This window comes from Brugia malayi (assembly GCF_000002995.4).
Source record: "Brugia malayi strain FR3 genome assembly, contig: Bm_v4_Chr2_contig_001, whole genome shotgun sequence".
Lineage (NCBI taxonomy): Eukaryota > Metazoa > Nematoda > Chromadorea > Rhabditida > Onchocercidae > Brugia > Brugia malayi.
In genome coordinates this window covers 2,899,598-2,912,678 of record NW_025062476.1, presented here as the reverse complement: position 1 = coordinate 2,912,678, position 13,081 = coordinate 2,899,598, and the positions used below count along the sequence as shown (strand labels likewise).

The 13,081-nt window shown below is 27.8% G+C and overlaps 2 protein-coding genes across 2 annotated transcripts; one reads left to right on the top strand and one right to left on the bottom strand.

Annotated features, from left to right (window-relative positions):
* Positions 1 to 577: 577 nt before the first annotated feature.
* Positions 578 to 2,664, top strand: Bm10358 (Uncharacterized protein; the record flags this gene model as incomplete). Its single annotated transcript, XM_001892023.2, has 5 exons — positions 578 to 640; positions 1,205 to 1,366; positions 1,492 to 1,668; positions 1,815 to 1,939; positions 2,541 to 2,664. The coding sequence occupies 5 exons, from the start codon at positions 578 to 580 to the stop codon at positions 2,662 to 2,664; spliced, it is 651 nt and encodes a 216-aa protein (XP_001892058.1).
* A 1,151-nt stretch (positions 2,665 to 3,815) lies between these two features.
* Positions 3,816 to 9,684, bottom strand: Bm5528 (1,4-alpha-glucan branching enzyme, putative; the record flags this gene model as incomplete). Its single annotated transcript, XM_043078241.1, has 15 exons — positions 3,816 to 3,996; positions 4,285 to 4,415; positions 4,537 to 4,721; positions 5,613 to 5,738; positions 5,889 to 5,977; positions 6,081 to 6,247; positions 6,636 to 6,763; positions 7,496 to 7,611; positions 7,755 to 7,964; positions 8,126 to 8,216; positions 8,279 to 8,450; positions 8,702 to 8,794; positions 8,983 to 9,098; positions 9,220 to 9,346; positions 9,553 to 9,684. The coding sequence occupies 15 exons, from the start codon at positions 9,682 to 9,684 to the stop codon at positions 3,816 to 3,818; spliced, it is 2,064 nt and encodes a 687-aa protein (XP_042934175.1).
* Between the last annotated feature and the right edge of the window lie 3,397 nt (positions 9,685 to 13,081).

Here is a 13,081-nt window from a genome sequence, read left to right as displayed (position 1 = left end):
ATATCCTTATCACATAATATTAGCAATGTGAGCAATTGCGGTATTTGCAACTTTAATTATTTTTATTCCAGAAAAATAATATAATAATAAGGTTAGCAGAATATAAAAAATAGTTGTTGAATTTCATTTGTAAGCGGAAATGTCGAATTAAGCTATTCATTTAATTTCTGCTAATTTTTTTTTTTTTTGCATTCCAATTATTTTTTCGTCATTATGTGGAGGTTGTTTTCATTTTCTTTCAAACAAAATAAAATATATTAAAAAATTAGTATTTGATATTAATAGTAAATTTGATATTTGATAATAAGTAACAGTAATACTAGTAGAAATAGTAGTTCTATTCCAATTTAATTAAGTAATTTTCATCAATAGAACGGAAAATAAACTTCAAAAACTAATCCATAATAAACTTTGATAATTTATATAGAAAAGATGAATTTACTACAATTGAGAATAAATCAATATTTCATGAACAACTGTTCTCCAATCCAACCCTATCTATTAGCAATTCTTAGTGTTATTATTATTTCGTTTAAATTTCACATTTTTCAAATATTTTCTCATCATTTGAACAAATATGCGTCTTCTTGGCTTCATTATTTTTATTCTTTTAATGGTAATATCAATTGCTGAAATTCTGGTATGCTTTATAAATTAAATTTCAATAAATCGAAAAAAATGAAAACATTTGAGAAATTTCATATTTCACATATAATTTATGCCTAACTTGTATGCAATCATATTGGAATATATAATTTTTAAACACTAAAATTCATTCATTTTATTAAGAATGATTAAATACTATTGTTTAATTGATAATATTATCAGTGCTTCATTTAATGATACATACATATTATCAGATGTCATACATATATATAAATCTACTTTCTCTCTTAATTGATAAAAGCAATTGTTAGTTATCAGTGATTAAAATGTTGAAAATGTAGATGAAAAATATGCCTATTAATTATTCATTTGTTATGTATTTGCTAATTTAATTAACATAAAATTTTATTTTATAAATTTTTTTTTTTTAAATTTACTTTGTTAATAATGCAAATTTCAGCTTAATATCCATTATTTCATATTTTACTGAAATTTAATTTATAGATCCAAACAAAAGTTATTTTTAATTAATTGACTAAATCTTTTTCCGTTCCGTTTCGTTCCTTTCACTTTTTTTTTTTTTTTTTTTCTTTTGAAGAAATGCAACGATATAACAACACGAAGAGCAATTGAGAAACGCGGACGACAAATTAATTTAAAATGTCTTGAAAATAAGGAGCAGTTGGAGAAGTGTAAAAACCATACAGCTGTCGATATTGCCTGGAAGAATTTTGAACAAATTAATGAAAATTACTTTACGGTTAGTGTAGAAAATTTCATTAGAATTGAACTAATTTGAAAAATTTTTCCTTTCATTTCTCTTCAAATTTAAAAAAAATAATTGAACATATTAAAATGTAAACTTTATCTTATTTTTATCTAAAGGCATTGGATTCTTGTAAGGAAGGAAGACGTAAAAAGCGACAATGCGCATGTAGCAGCAGTTCATCAAACATACATCATGATGATCCTAACTTAAATCATGATTTTAAATATTCTAAGAAATTAGAAAATCGAGTAAGACGAAATGTACATGGTAGTAGTGATAATAAACATGATCAGGTAAAATTAATCATGTATTTTATGAGATTTATGTTAATTAAATCACTTTGCAAACAACAAATTTAGGAATGATACCTTTCAAAAAGTTTATATTTCTGAAATTGTTTACTTCGTTCTTTTTTTTTTTTTTTTTTCTTCATTTTTAGGAAGTTGACAATGATTACTCCAAGGATTTCATGCGATTTAAAAGAAATGATTGTTTGAAAGATAGTAGACGAGAAAAAACTCGTTTGCTTGAAAAATTCGCAAGATCATGTAAACCTGATACCCTGTTAGTTTTAGTTCATTATATTGACAAATTTAAATCTTAATAATACTCTTAGAAATTCAAGAATTGCTTCACATAACAATTATTTATGCAAATTATTTTACAAAGAAGTAAGAAAACATTATACATACACTTATTCTAATTACTTTCTTAATTACTTGTTAGAATTTTCATTTCAATGGCTAACCCAATTTATTATTTGAAATACTATTCACACCATACGTAAGCTAAAAAAATTCAAAAAACTCCCCCTGCTATTATGTTTAAAATTATTAATTCTAACTTATTTTCTATCCTAATATAAAATAGACTTCAAGTATTAAATAGGCTTCTTCACACAGATTAACTGGAAAATATCAATTTCACATAATTTCAAAAATCTACAAAAAGACTCTGGCAATATAAATAAAAAATCCTTAAGTTCTTGAAAAATTTTTCCTCTTATTCCTAATTTTTTGAAATATATATATATATTTGTTCTTTCGAAACAAGTAACAATGATTAAAAATCAACAGTTTAACTTTTGATATATTTTACGAAGTGACATTTACTAATTATCAATTTGCTTAATTTACAATAACAAATGAGCTTACCTTCTTTTCAGATACGATCGAGATAAGATAAGTAAGACCTGCAAAGATAATTTGAGCAAATTATCGAAAGAAAGACACAAAGCTTATAGCAATTATGTGACATCTTTCCGAGTTTGCTATGGTTCTATCAATTAAAGTTATTTATCACATGCAAATAATATCTATTTTAACTAATATAATTTCGTTGCCTCTAAATAGCTAATTGCAAATGAATTTTATTTCAAAATGTATTATGGATCATTATCTTCTCTTCATTTTATAATTCATTAAAGTTGAACATGTCTAACATCAATAACTATTCGCAGAATGTCAGGTGTAAAGCTCTGGCAATATCAAATACTATGTAGAAAAATACAATGAAATTTTCATGCATTTTTTTCGTGATATGATTAAGAAAACTGTTCTTTTATTAACTCAATTTATTACTGCTTAGGGAAAACACCTAAGATATAATTGATAACGAATCGAATAAATTCGAAAAATCAAATTAGTTTAGAAAAATCACAAATGATATTGGCAAAAAAAAAAATGCACTGCAAGCATATAATTTAAAGAATAGAAAGTGTAATTTGGATAGCATTCTTCAAATAAAAAAGAAACAGTACAAGAGAAAAGAAGAAAAAATCATTGCAACGGATTAAACTACAACAGATGATTTAATTTAGTCAATGAAAAGAGGTAACACAGAAGAAATAACTAATATACATAGTAAAATTTGTGACATAAAGTAGCTACTCCTACGTTATTCTCATAAAATCGAGAAAATATGAAAATAAAAATGATAACAGTTGTTTATGATAACAAATCATTTGAAAAATGATCAAAGTAAGCAATATCATATTGACATGACTAGTTAAATTACATAATCAATATGGATAAAAAAGCACAAAACTAGATTGACAGTGTAAATGTGTATGGAACTTAAAAATTTTGCTTTAATTTTGAACCTCTTCCTATACCGAAGCAATAAAGCATAGCAATGCAGATAAATATTTGATGTTAATTAATAATAAATTATAATTAATAATTTTTGTAGAAATTAATAATTTAAGTATAAATTAATAAATTATAGATGAAAAGCTGAAACTAATAATTTTAAACATCTAACATAAGTAATTTCTGACCAATAGAAGAAGTAATTGGAAAAGGAGAGAATTTAATGAAAACAGAATATGAGTGAAGAGAATAGAGAGAAAATGCGAAAGCAGATGTACATTATGCATATATAAACTTCACCGCCTTTTTTCATTGCCACCGTTTTTATTTCGAGAAATACTTAAAATGAATCAAGAAATACGCTTTTCGCCTACTCTTTCCAAAACAATAGCAACACGGCATGGAACATATACGCAAAGATGATTTCGTCGACCAGCATAACCTTCCGGGAAAGTAAAATAATGCTGATTTTTATCCAATCGATTAAAACCACCAAATTCAGAGTCATCAGTACTCAATGCCAGTGCATATCTTAAAATATTTTTCACCTATCTGACACTGTCACATATTATTTATATTAATTTCAATTTTTTGAATCGAAAAAGTTCTTAAAATTAAATTGCTGTTTGAGAAGTTAGTAAAACTTTCATTATGACCATATTTCTACTTCTATTTCTTCAATTTCACAGTAGCCAAATTCAAAACGCTTCTATTGATAGCTCGAGTAAGCTCCCTTCCTTTCCAATTTTTCTTCCAACCATACACATGGACAATTAAAAAAACTGAAGAAATGCAACAGTATATATTATAAAAACTTACTCTCCTGCCACTTCGATACCAATTTTGTAATCCGAGAAACTCTTGTACGTATGGAAATTGAAAATAAAAAGAAGGCCAGCACGTTCGAATGCTATAACTTTATCATCCTGATGCTTCCACGAAGTATATGCCTATAAAATTATATACCATAGTTTCATTAAAAATGATTATTCATTTACAATGCAACTGAATTCAATGAATCAATTGTTCTTTATAGAATTTCCCTATGATTATTAAAGAATTTATTTATACCGGCCCACGTGATAAGAAATGATGTTTCTGTTCCAATTGGTTCATAGCACGATCAAAATTATTCAAGTATTTGTATCGAAGAAGCTCATCATCTACTAAATTCCATTGCCTACGGCAGTAATAAAATGACTCGTTGTTACCCAAACGTGGAAAATCAAGCCATTCTGGGTGACCGAATTCGTTACCTGAAAAGGAGAAACTAGATGAGATAAAGTTGTGAAGTGAAAATTTAAAACCAATAATAACTATGCAATGTTATAGTGATTGAGCTTGTCTCAGTTCTTACAGAATTTATTTATGGAAGACTGTATAGGATTATCACTAAATTTCATGACAACTTTCATCTATCACATACTTTTTGGGAATTACTATAAAATTTCATCTAGTTTTTGCTGAGAAAAAATAAGGATGAAAGAATTTCTGCTCGGAAATTAAACGAATGAATTAAATAAGACAGTTCTTAATGGTTGACATTAGATAACAGATGATAAGAATGATCAGATAACAGGATCAAATTAAAAAGATAACAAGCATGTGTAGTACTTACAAAAATTTATCTTTTAGAAGAAATTTTTTGCCACAATTAACTTATTATTATCAAATTTGTTCTAAAAAATTTTTGTCACTGAGATTTTTTTCCAAACAAAAAAATATTGACAAATGTCCCAATTTCTTTACAAATAATTCATTTGAGAATTTCAGAGTTTCAAATGTTTTCAAGAAAAAAACCGACAAAGCAGCTAAAAAAGGACCAAATGTTTAATTCATCCTATTTTTTCTTCCTGCTGAAGTAACTTTCTATCAGTTAATTTGTTACTACAACAGTCATTAGATGTTTAAAGCGTTGTTTAATAGGAAGAAATGGCTAAGGGATGTTAAACAGTAAACATTAAATATATAAGGTTGACATATAGACCACTTATACACACAAACAACTGTTTTTACAACCAGGCATTGTTGGTGCCGGTGAAAAGAGAAGCATAATTAGGGATTTAAATCCATCAAATAAGTATTAAATTTTAGAAAAGCACAATTTTTTTTTTTTTTTTTTTTTTTTTTTAGAAAAGAAACTTTACCAATGAAATTCAACCATGCTTCGCCACCTAATCCATATGTGATAAGACGAATCATTTTATGCAGTGCTATACCACGCTCAATTATAGGAGTTAATGGTGATGTATCAGACATGAAATCGTACATTTCTGAAAATTCGCTCCCTGATGACTATTAAAAATTATTTTTTCCCCTCCTTCCAATTATAAGTTGGATTTTTTTTCTTTTTGAATATATCTTATTAAGAAATCATTCGAAATGTAACATTTATTGAAGAGGAAATAATTAACAGAGTTAACCTTTATCCATCAACCAAAATGCAATCGTCTTATCACCAACAAGAGCCTGATCGTGTGATTCAGCATATGCAATATGCTTCTCAGCGTATCTGAAATTGGTTAGCAACTCTAGAGATGTTGTCAAGTAACAAAGAAATGTTGCAATAACAAGGAGTAATAACAAACAAAGAAAACCTTGAATCTTGTCATCACCTTCTATTTTCCAGCGTAAATACCAAATTAGAAATATCCCAGTCTTCATCAGAGAAATGTTTGAGAAGTTTAATCCACAAATCCGGTGCTGCCATCGCTAAGCGATAATCGAAACCTTGTCCACCTTCTTCAACTGGTCGACATAAGGCTGGCATGCCACTTACTTCCTGAAACGGAAAAATTATTAAAACCTGAATGCACCGTTCATACATTGCAAACAACAATTATTCGCATTGTAAGGGAAGAATGTAAATAGTAAAGGATGTGAATTTTTTCCATTTTTGAATTCCAAGGGAATCTGATTTTAAAAGAATGAAAGAAATGAGGGAGAAGATCCTTATTTAAATCGAAGATTTAGCGCTATACACTAGATATATAATCCTGAAAAATAGACCAAAATAATTCTAGCAAACTGTTTATTAACTGCACAAAAAACGTAAAATATTGGTTTTATTATAGCACCAACGACCATATCAGTTAAGATTTGAAGTTTAAAAATTGATCTATGTTTATGTGTATATGTCTGCATGCAGTGATGATAAAAATTGAACTAACTTCAGCAATTGTCACGACATTGGGAAATTTACGGTGCAAAAATGAATTCGCAAGCATTAAATAAACAAGTGAGTCAGTATCAACATTCAGACCGAAATACATATCGTAACCGCCATCTAATGCATCGGCTGAAATAAGAACCTTTTTTTCTAAATTATTAATGAAATCTGATAATTTTAGCGATTATTTGATCTAAATTAAAAATTCGAAAAATAAAATAACTGAAGCTAAAAACACAGAAAATTTAAACGGTCGATAAAAAATATAAAACGTTGTTGGAGTGAACTTTCTTTTTCTTGATCGGAAAAACAAAGTACACTGAAACATGACATTATTTTGTCACCGACTAAAAATGAAATTCGAAACAGCGGTGGAAACAGTCATTGAATCCCTCTAGTATATCTGAAGAACATTTAAAATTTCGCCTCCCTAACTTGTCCGATAATAAACTTTTTGTTCGCAGAATTAATCATAACTGTCTAAAGCTAGTTACAAATTGCTAACAAAACTTTCTTACAGATATATAATGGTTCACTGCTGGAAACAACAATAACACCAATTATACAGTTATTCACCAAAATTATATACCGAAAACACGGTTTAACGTTTTTCAGGAAATCTCTCTCACAACACAAGAAACTACTCCATATTAGCGTGCTATACGATTAAAATTAGAATAAGCCTGATGTGAGCCATTCTTACCCCATACATATGGTTGTATTCGAGATACTAAAGTATACTTCGTATCAAGCAAAATTTTGGGATGGAACATATAAAAAGAGCATTTCCGGTCACTAGAACTCATAAATTAACCTCTCGTTTTTCATAAAATTAATAAGTTATTTCAGTTTATCATTTACCAATTCCATGAGAATGGTATAACATCGATGTTACACCATCAAATCGGAATCCATCAAAGCCGTATTCTTCAATCCACCATCGAAGATTGGAAAGTAGGAAACGAAGAGTTTCAATCCTGAAATAACTTTTCAATTAAAAAAAAAAAAAATCAGAATGTCCTCTAGTGATATTGTTATTAGTGCTTTTATTAACAATCTTCAATTCGATTAATAAAATTCCAATTAAGGAGAGATTTTGACAAAGACTTCAAGAACTTTCTGTGTGTAATCGAAAAGTCGTGAATCCCAAAGGCTATGATATCCACGATTATTGTCATGAAAATAACTATTCTGAGTACCATCCCATTCATTCAATCCATCTTCTACATTCTTTGAAGCATGCGAATGTACCACATCAAGTAAGATTAGAATACCCGCTTCGTGTGCTTTATCCACAAGATATTTCAGGTCTTCTGGCGTTCCGCAACGGCTACAAAACATTGCTCATTAAAGTTTTCGAATTTTTTTGAAGACAAATTTGTAATTCACAATATTAGTAAGCTTAGTTAGAATAATCACCACTTCTTCTCTTCTGTTCTCTATATCTCACTTAAAATATAAGCTCCTAAAAGGGTAATTTAAAAAAGAAACCTTGATGGTGCGAAGAAACTAGTGACTTGATAGCCGAAACTAGCATAGTAAACGTGTTCCATAATAGCCATTAGCTGAATAGTATTATAACCTGAAACATATTACTTGCTATCCGCAATTGAAAAATATCCTTTGAAAGGGAAAAGAAAGTACCTTGTTTCTTGATTCTCGGGATAACATCATTTGCAAAATTCTTGTAGGTATTGACTTTTCCTTCCGAACTAGATATTCCAACATGCGCTTCATAAATCCGTAATGATTCAGGTTTTGATGGTCTTGGATGTTTAAAACGATAACACTCCGATTCAGGTGGGTTATAGAAGGGCTATAAAATGAGGGAACATTTCATTTGATCCTTTGAAAATAGCAAAAATGAGGGAACATTTTTTCAAATATTCATTTGATCCTTTGAAAATAGCAAAAAAAGACAAACTAGGAAGTAAGAAGTAACTTTTTAAGCTTCATGAGAATTTTTTGCTTTTTGCTCTCAAACTTTTTTGAACTTTATTTTCACACTTTCAATTTATCTTTTGCTTTAAACAAAATGAGGAAAAAACAAGGAAATCGATAGTTTACCATGTGATAAACTGTTGTTTCTTTCGGCCGTGTAACATAGTGTGCCCAAGGAGACAGTTTAAAATGAAATACGCCATTTTTTTTTACTGCGACCTAAAAATAGCAAAAAATAGTATCATTTATATTATAACTATTTAAGTCATGCATCATTCATTCATACAATTTTGAAATTGGAAATATTATCAAAAAAATTGCCTATTTCACCAATATAATTGCACTATCAATAATATTGGGAGCATACGATTAATCCTAGCATATCACTCTTAATAACAGAAAAGCACCTTGATAATCGATCCATGTTTAATCGGACAATTACCATCTTTATCAGCTGGAATAATTAATTCCCATTTGCCATATTCTAGTTTCTTGTATGGATGAGATTCAGTGTTCCAATCGTCTGCAGCAAAAAATAATTACATTCATTAAAACTACTCATTCTATTACTTGCATTTCCTTAACTTTATTTTGCTTGGTGCAATTTGCATTTTATTAAAGATGTAGTGAATTTCCAAACTTACTAAAATCTCCCACCAATGATAAAGCTTCTGCTCCTGGTGCCCATTCCAAACAACGAACTGAATTATCCCTCATCACCACAACACCATATTCTCGATAAGCTGTTGTGAATGTTTCCCATCCACCACACTAAATATGAATCGTGATTGACTATCACCAAAATTTAATTCTTGAGAATTAATGTAATGAAAAGAAATATACTCTTCCAACCAACACAATGCTATTTATCAAACGAAAACAGCAAAATATTCTAGGAGATCCAACTTAATAACATACCTTTAAGAATAATGATTACTGATTCAAGATTTTGCTATATGGCATTACAAAATCTTAACCTCTTCAATTCTCTTCGAATAATCAAGGAAAACTCCATATCTGCGACATATTTCAGTCTGATAATTCCATAGGTATCCATCCAACTTCAACAAATTGTCAAGTTGAGGAGGTCTGCTACTGCTGCTACTCATCGATGATTTCCTACAAAATGTTACCTGTTGTTTATATTGTAATAATGAAATTCTATATCATCAAATTTTGATCTCTGAAAGGACACTTTTCATTACGAAATCAAAAGGACAAATCACAGTGCAAAAGAAAAAAAAAAATCATAAATAAGCCTTTCAACCTTAACTAAAAATACCGAAGTAAGAGGAAAGAAAGAAAGAGAAGAAGAAATAACTTAAGCGAAAAGAACTCTAACGAAAGAAATATTTTAAAATATCGATCAATTTATCTAAATGCTGACAATAACAGATTACACTATCTCGAGAAAATTCTCATCACACTACGAGAAATTCTCATTATTTTCATATTACCAATACAATGGCACTATAAACAACCAAAATCAGATAATTTGAAAAGCTTTAAGACTTAAACATTTGTTGAAAAAAGAGAGAAGAGAGGAAGTGTTATGGAAAACTGCTGGGAACTTCATGAAACAATCAGAATGAATTTTAATATTGTAGAATAGCTAACATACACATACATACACACACACACACACATACATACACATACATACATACAACTGTTGATCAATACCACTGATTGATAGCTAAGTAAAAAAAAATACACACACACACACACATACATACACATACATACATACAACTGTTGATCAATACCACTGATTGATAGCTAAGTAAACAAACAGAAAATGAAAAAAAAAAAGAGAGAGAGAGGGGGAGAAAGTAAAAAGGAAGATGAAAGATAGATCCGCTCTAATTCTTAATGGTTTCGCTTGGCAAATAGCAGCATACCGTCATTTGCTAAGGTCGAGAATTAAGTATTGAATATGGTCGAAATGAAGAATTGAAATAGTAAAGTTTAGTATGTCTCATCTTTTTTTTGTTTTGCTTAACCGTTCGAAATTGTTTTAATCCACAATAATGGCAACAATTTATGCTTTATTTACATTTGTTTCATTCAGTATTACAATTACAACCACTAATCTTCGTCCATCGTTCTCACTTTCCCTCTTTCTCTTTCTCCCTCTCTCTCTCTCTCTCTCTCTCTCTCTCCCTCTGGTTGATTCATCAAACTGAGAAGAAAAAGAATTTTTTTTTTTTGAAAAGAATGTAAAATTGCAGAAATGAGACCGAGTGGAATCTCATTCTCAATGATATCAATCTCTTTTCCATTTTGACAATTTAATATCACTGAAAATAATTAGCAATTCAAATTAATTTTGTAAATTCAAATAAATGAAAGAAAACGAAAAAATTAAATTAATTAGAAAAACGTGCAAAAAATGCAACAAGAAAAATATAATTACTAATTACAATATGAATATAAGTATTGAATGATAATAAACACTAATAAACTTAATCACTTTTTCTATCACATTTTGATGCTATTTTGTTATTGTTATTATTATTATTATTATTATTATTATTATTATTATTATTATTATTATTATTATTATTATTATTATTATTATTATTATTATTATTATTATTATTATTACTATTATTATTATTACTATTACTATTATTGCTACTATTATCATTATTATACGGGATTTTTCTCTAATTCTCGCATTGTTGCATATATAATTTTGTCCAACTTTTTTATTGCTATTTTCTAATTGAATTGAAATTTAATTTCTTCAATCTAATCCTTTCCACTTTGTTTATTTGAGTAGCTAAATTTGCTTTGCTTTTATATGAAATTTCAATAATTATTGGAAGACTGTGTGTTGCATTTAATCTGATAAAATCACTCCATAATTTATCGCTGTAGGAAATAGTTAAAGTTTATTAGCATAGCTGTTCAATTCTGAAATAACATTTTCAGCTTTAATAGTTTCAGATCGATAATGATTTATTGGAAGAGTAAGAAAAAAGAGCTATTTTCCAACACTAATTAATCACGAACTTTTCGAACTAACCAATGTCTTGCCTTGCTTCAATAATAGATCGATCTGTTATTTAGATTTACTTCATTTAAAAAAGAAAAAAAACGAACGAAATTTGGAATTGCTTTAAAATAAATGAAAATTTTTCTTCTTTTTAAATAGGTTTTTATATTTGATAGACTTTTGCCTTTTTTTTTTGTTTCAATAAAATGTTTGTAAAGTGTTAACTTGAGGAGTATTAGAAATAGAAAAGAATTTAAAATATTATATTCAGAAGTTAAATTTTAATTTGATATAAATAAGAATTATAATTTCAGCTCAAAGTTTTAAATGTTGTAGAGTAAGAGATGAGTAATGATAATCAAAACATTTTTGTTTATTGTTCAACAATTTTGATTTATAATGAGACTTCTCTCGATAACATCAACAGAAAGCGCTATAAGAATTTGAATTTAACAAACTTTATGCGTTGATATGTCGTTTGTCCTTGCTCTATTTTCATTATTAAACTTTAGTAAAATCTTCCTGTGAAATTTCCATCGATATTTCATATTTTTCCTTCTAAATTAATACTAACATTACTGTTACATAGATGAAATAACTTACAAATTAAACAATGTCGGCTTAGACTACCAATAATAGTTAATTTGAAATTTAAAAAGTGACATTTTCCTAGTTCTGATCATTTGTCATCAATTTTAGAGGTGCTTAAACGTTTGACAATTGGAATTTTGATATTTAATTTAATAATACTTGAACAATGAACCACAGGAAATATTTGCATTTACTACTAGAATATTCGTTTATCAAAATGCAATGATAATGATAAGTAGAGAAGAGTATAATGCTAGTTTCTTAGCTTCAGTTAATTATTAACTAGCTTAACTACTTTGTCGACGCTGTATTATAGCATTAGGGAAATATTAATAATGACTAATACTTTTAAAAGTAATCAACTATGTCTATGAAGTACTTAGGTATTTAAATATATAATCAAATTAGTAGATTGTAAACCATAATTTATTGAGGCATTGTTAATGCTTATTTCCAACCACTGTGACTTTATTTGTTTACTTTGTTTGTTTGTTTTGTGCTTATCAGTTTAATCACAGAATGATTTGATGCATTAATGGTCGAATAAAATGTAAACTTTTTAATTTACGTTCTTTTTTTTTTTTAATCATATCATATTTTCGTTTAGAAATTTCTTTAACATTTCCAAGTTTATTCATTCTATTCTATCGATATGAAAAAATATGTATATATATATACATATACATATGTACATAGCAATTAATGAGAAAAAAAAAAAAATGATGTGAAATAAATACATTAAATTTGCTGGAATTTTTTAAAAGTTCAACCATTTTATTTGTTTGGTTTTCTTAAATTTCCTTTTTTTTTTTCTTTTGTTCCTACAAAACTCTTTGTAATTTTTGCTGACAAAAATCAAACATTTGAATTAAATTTTATAATCGTATACATAATATATAGCAGTGTAAATATTA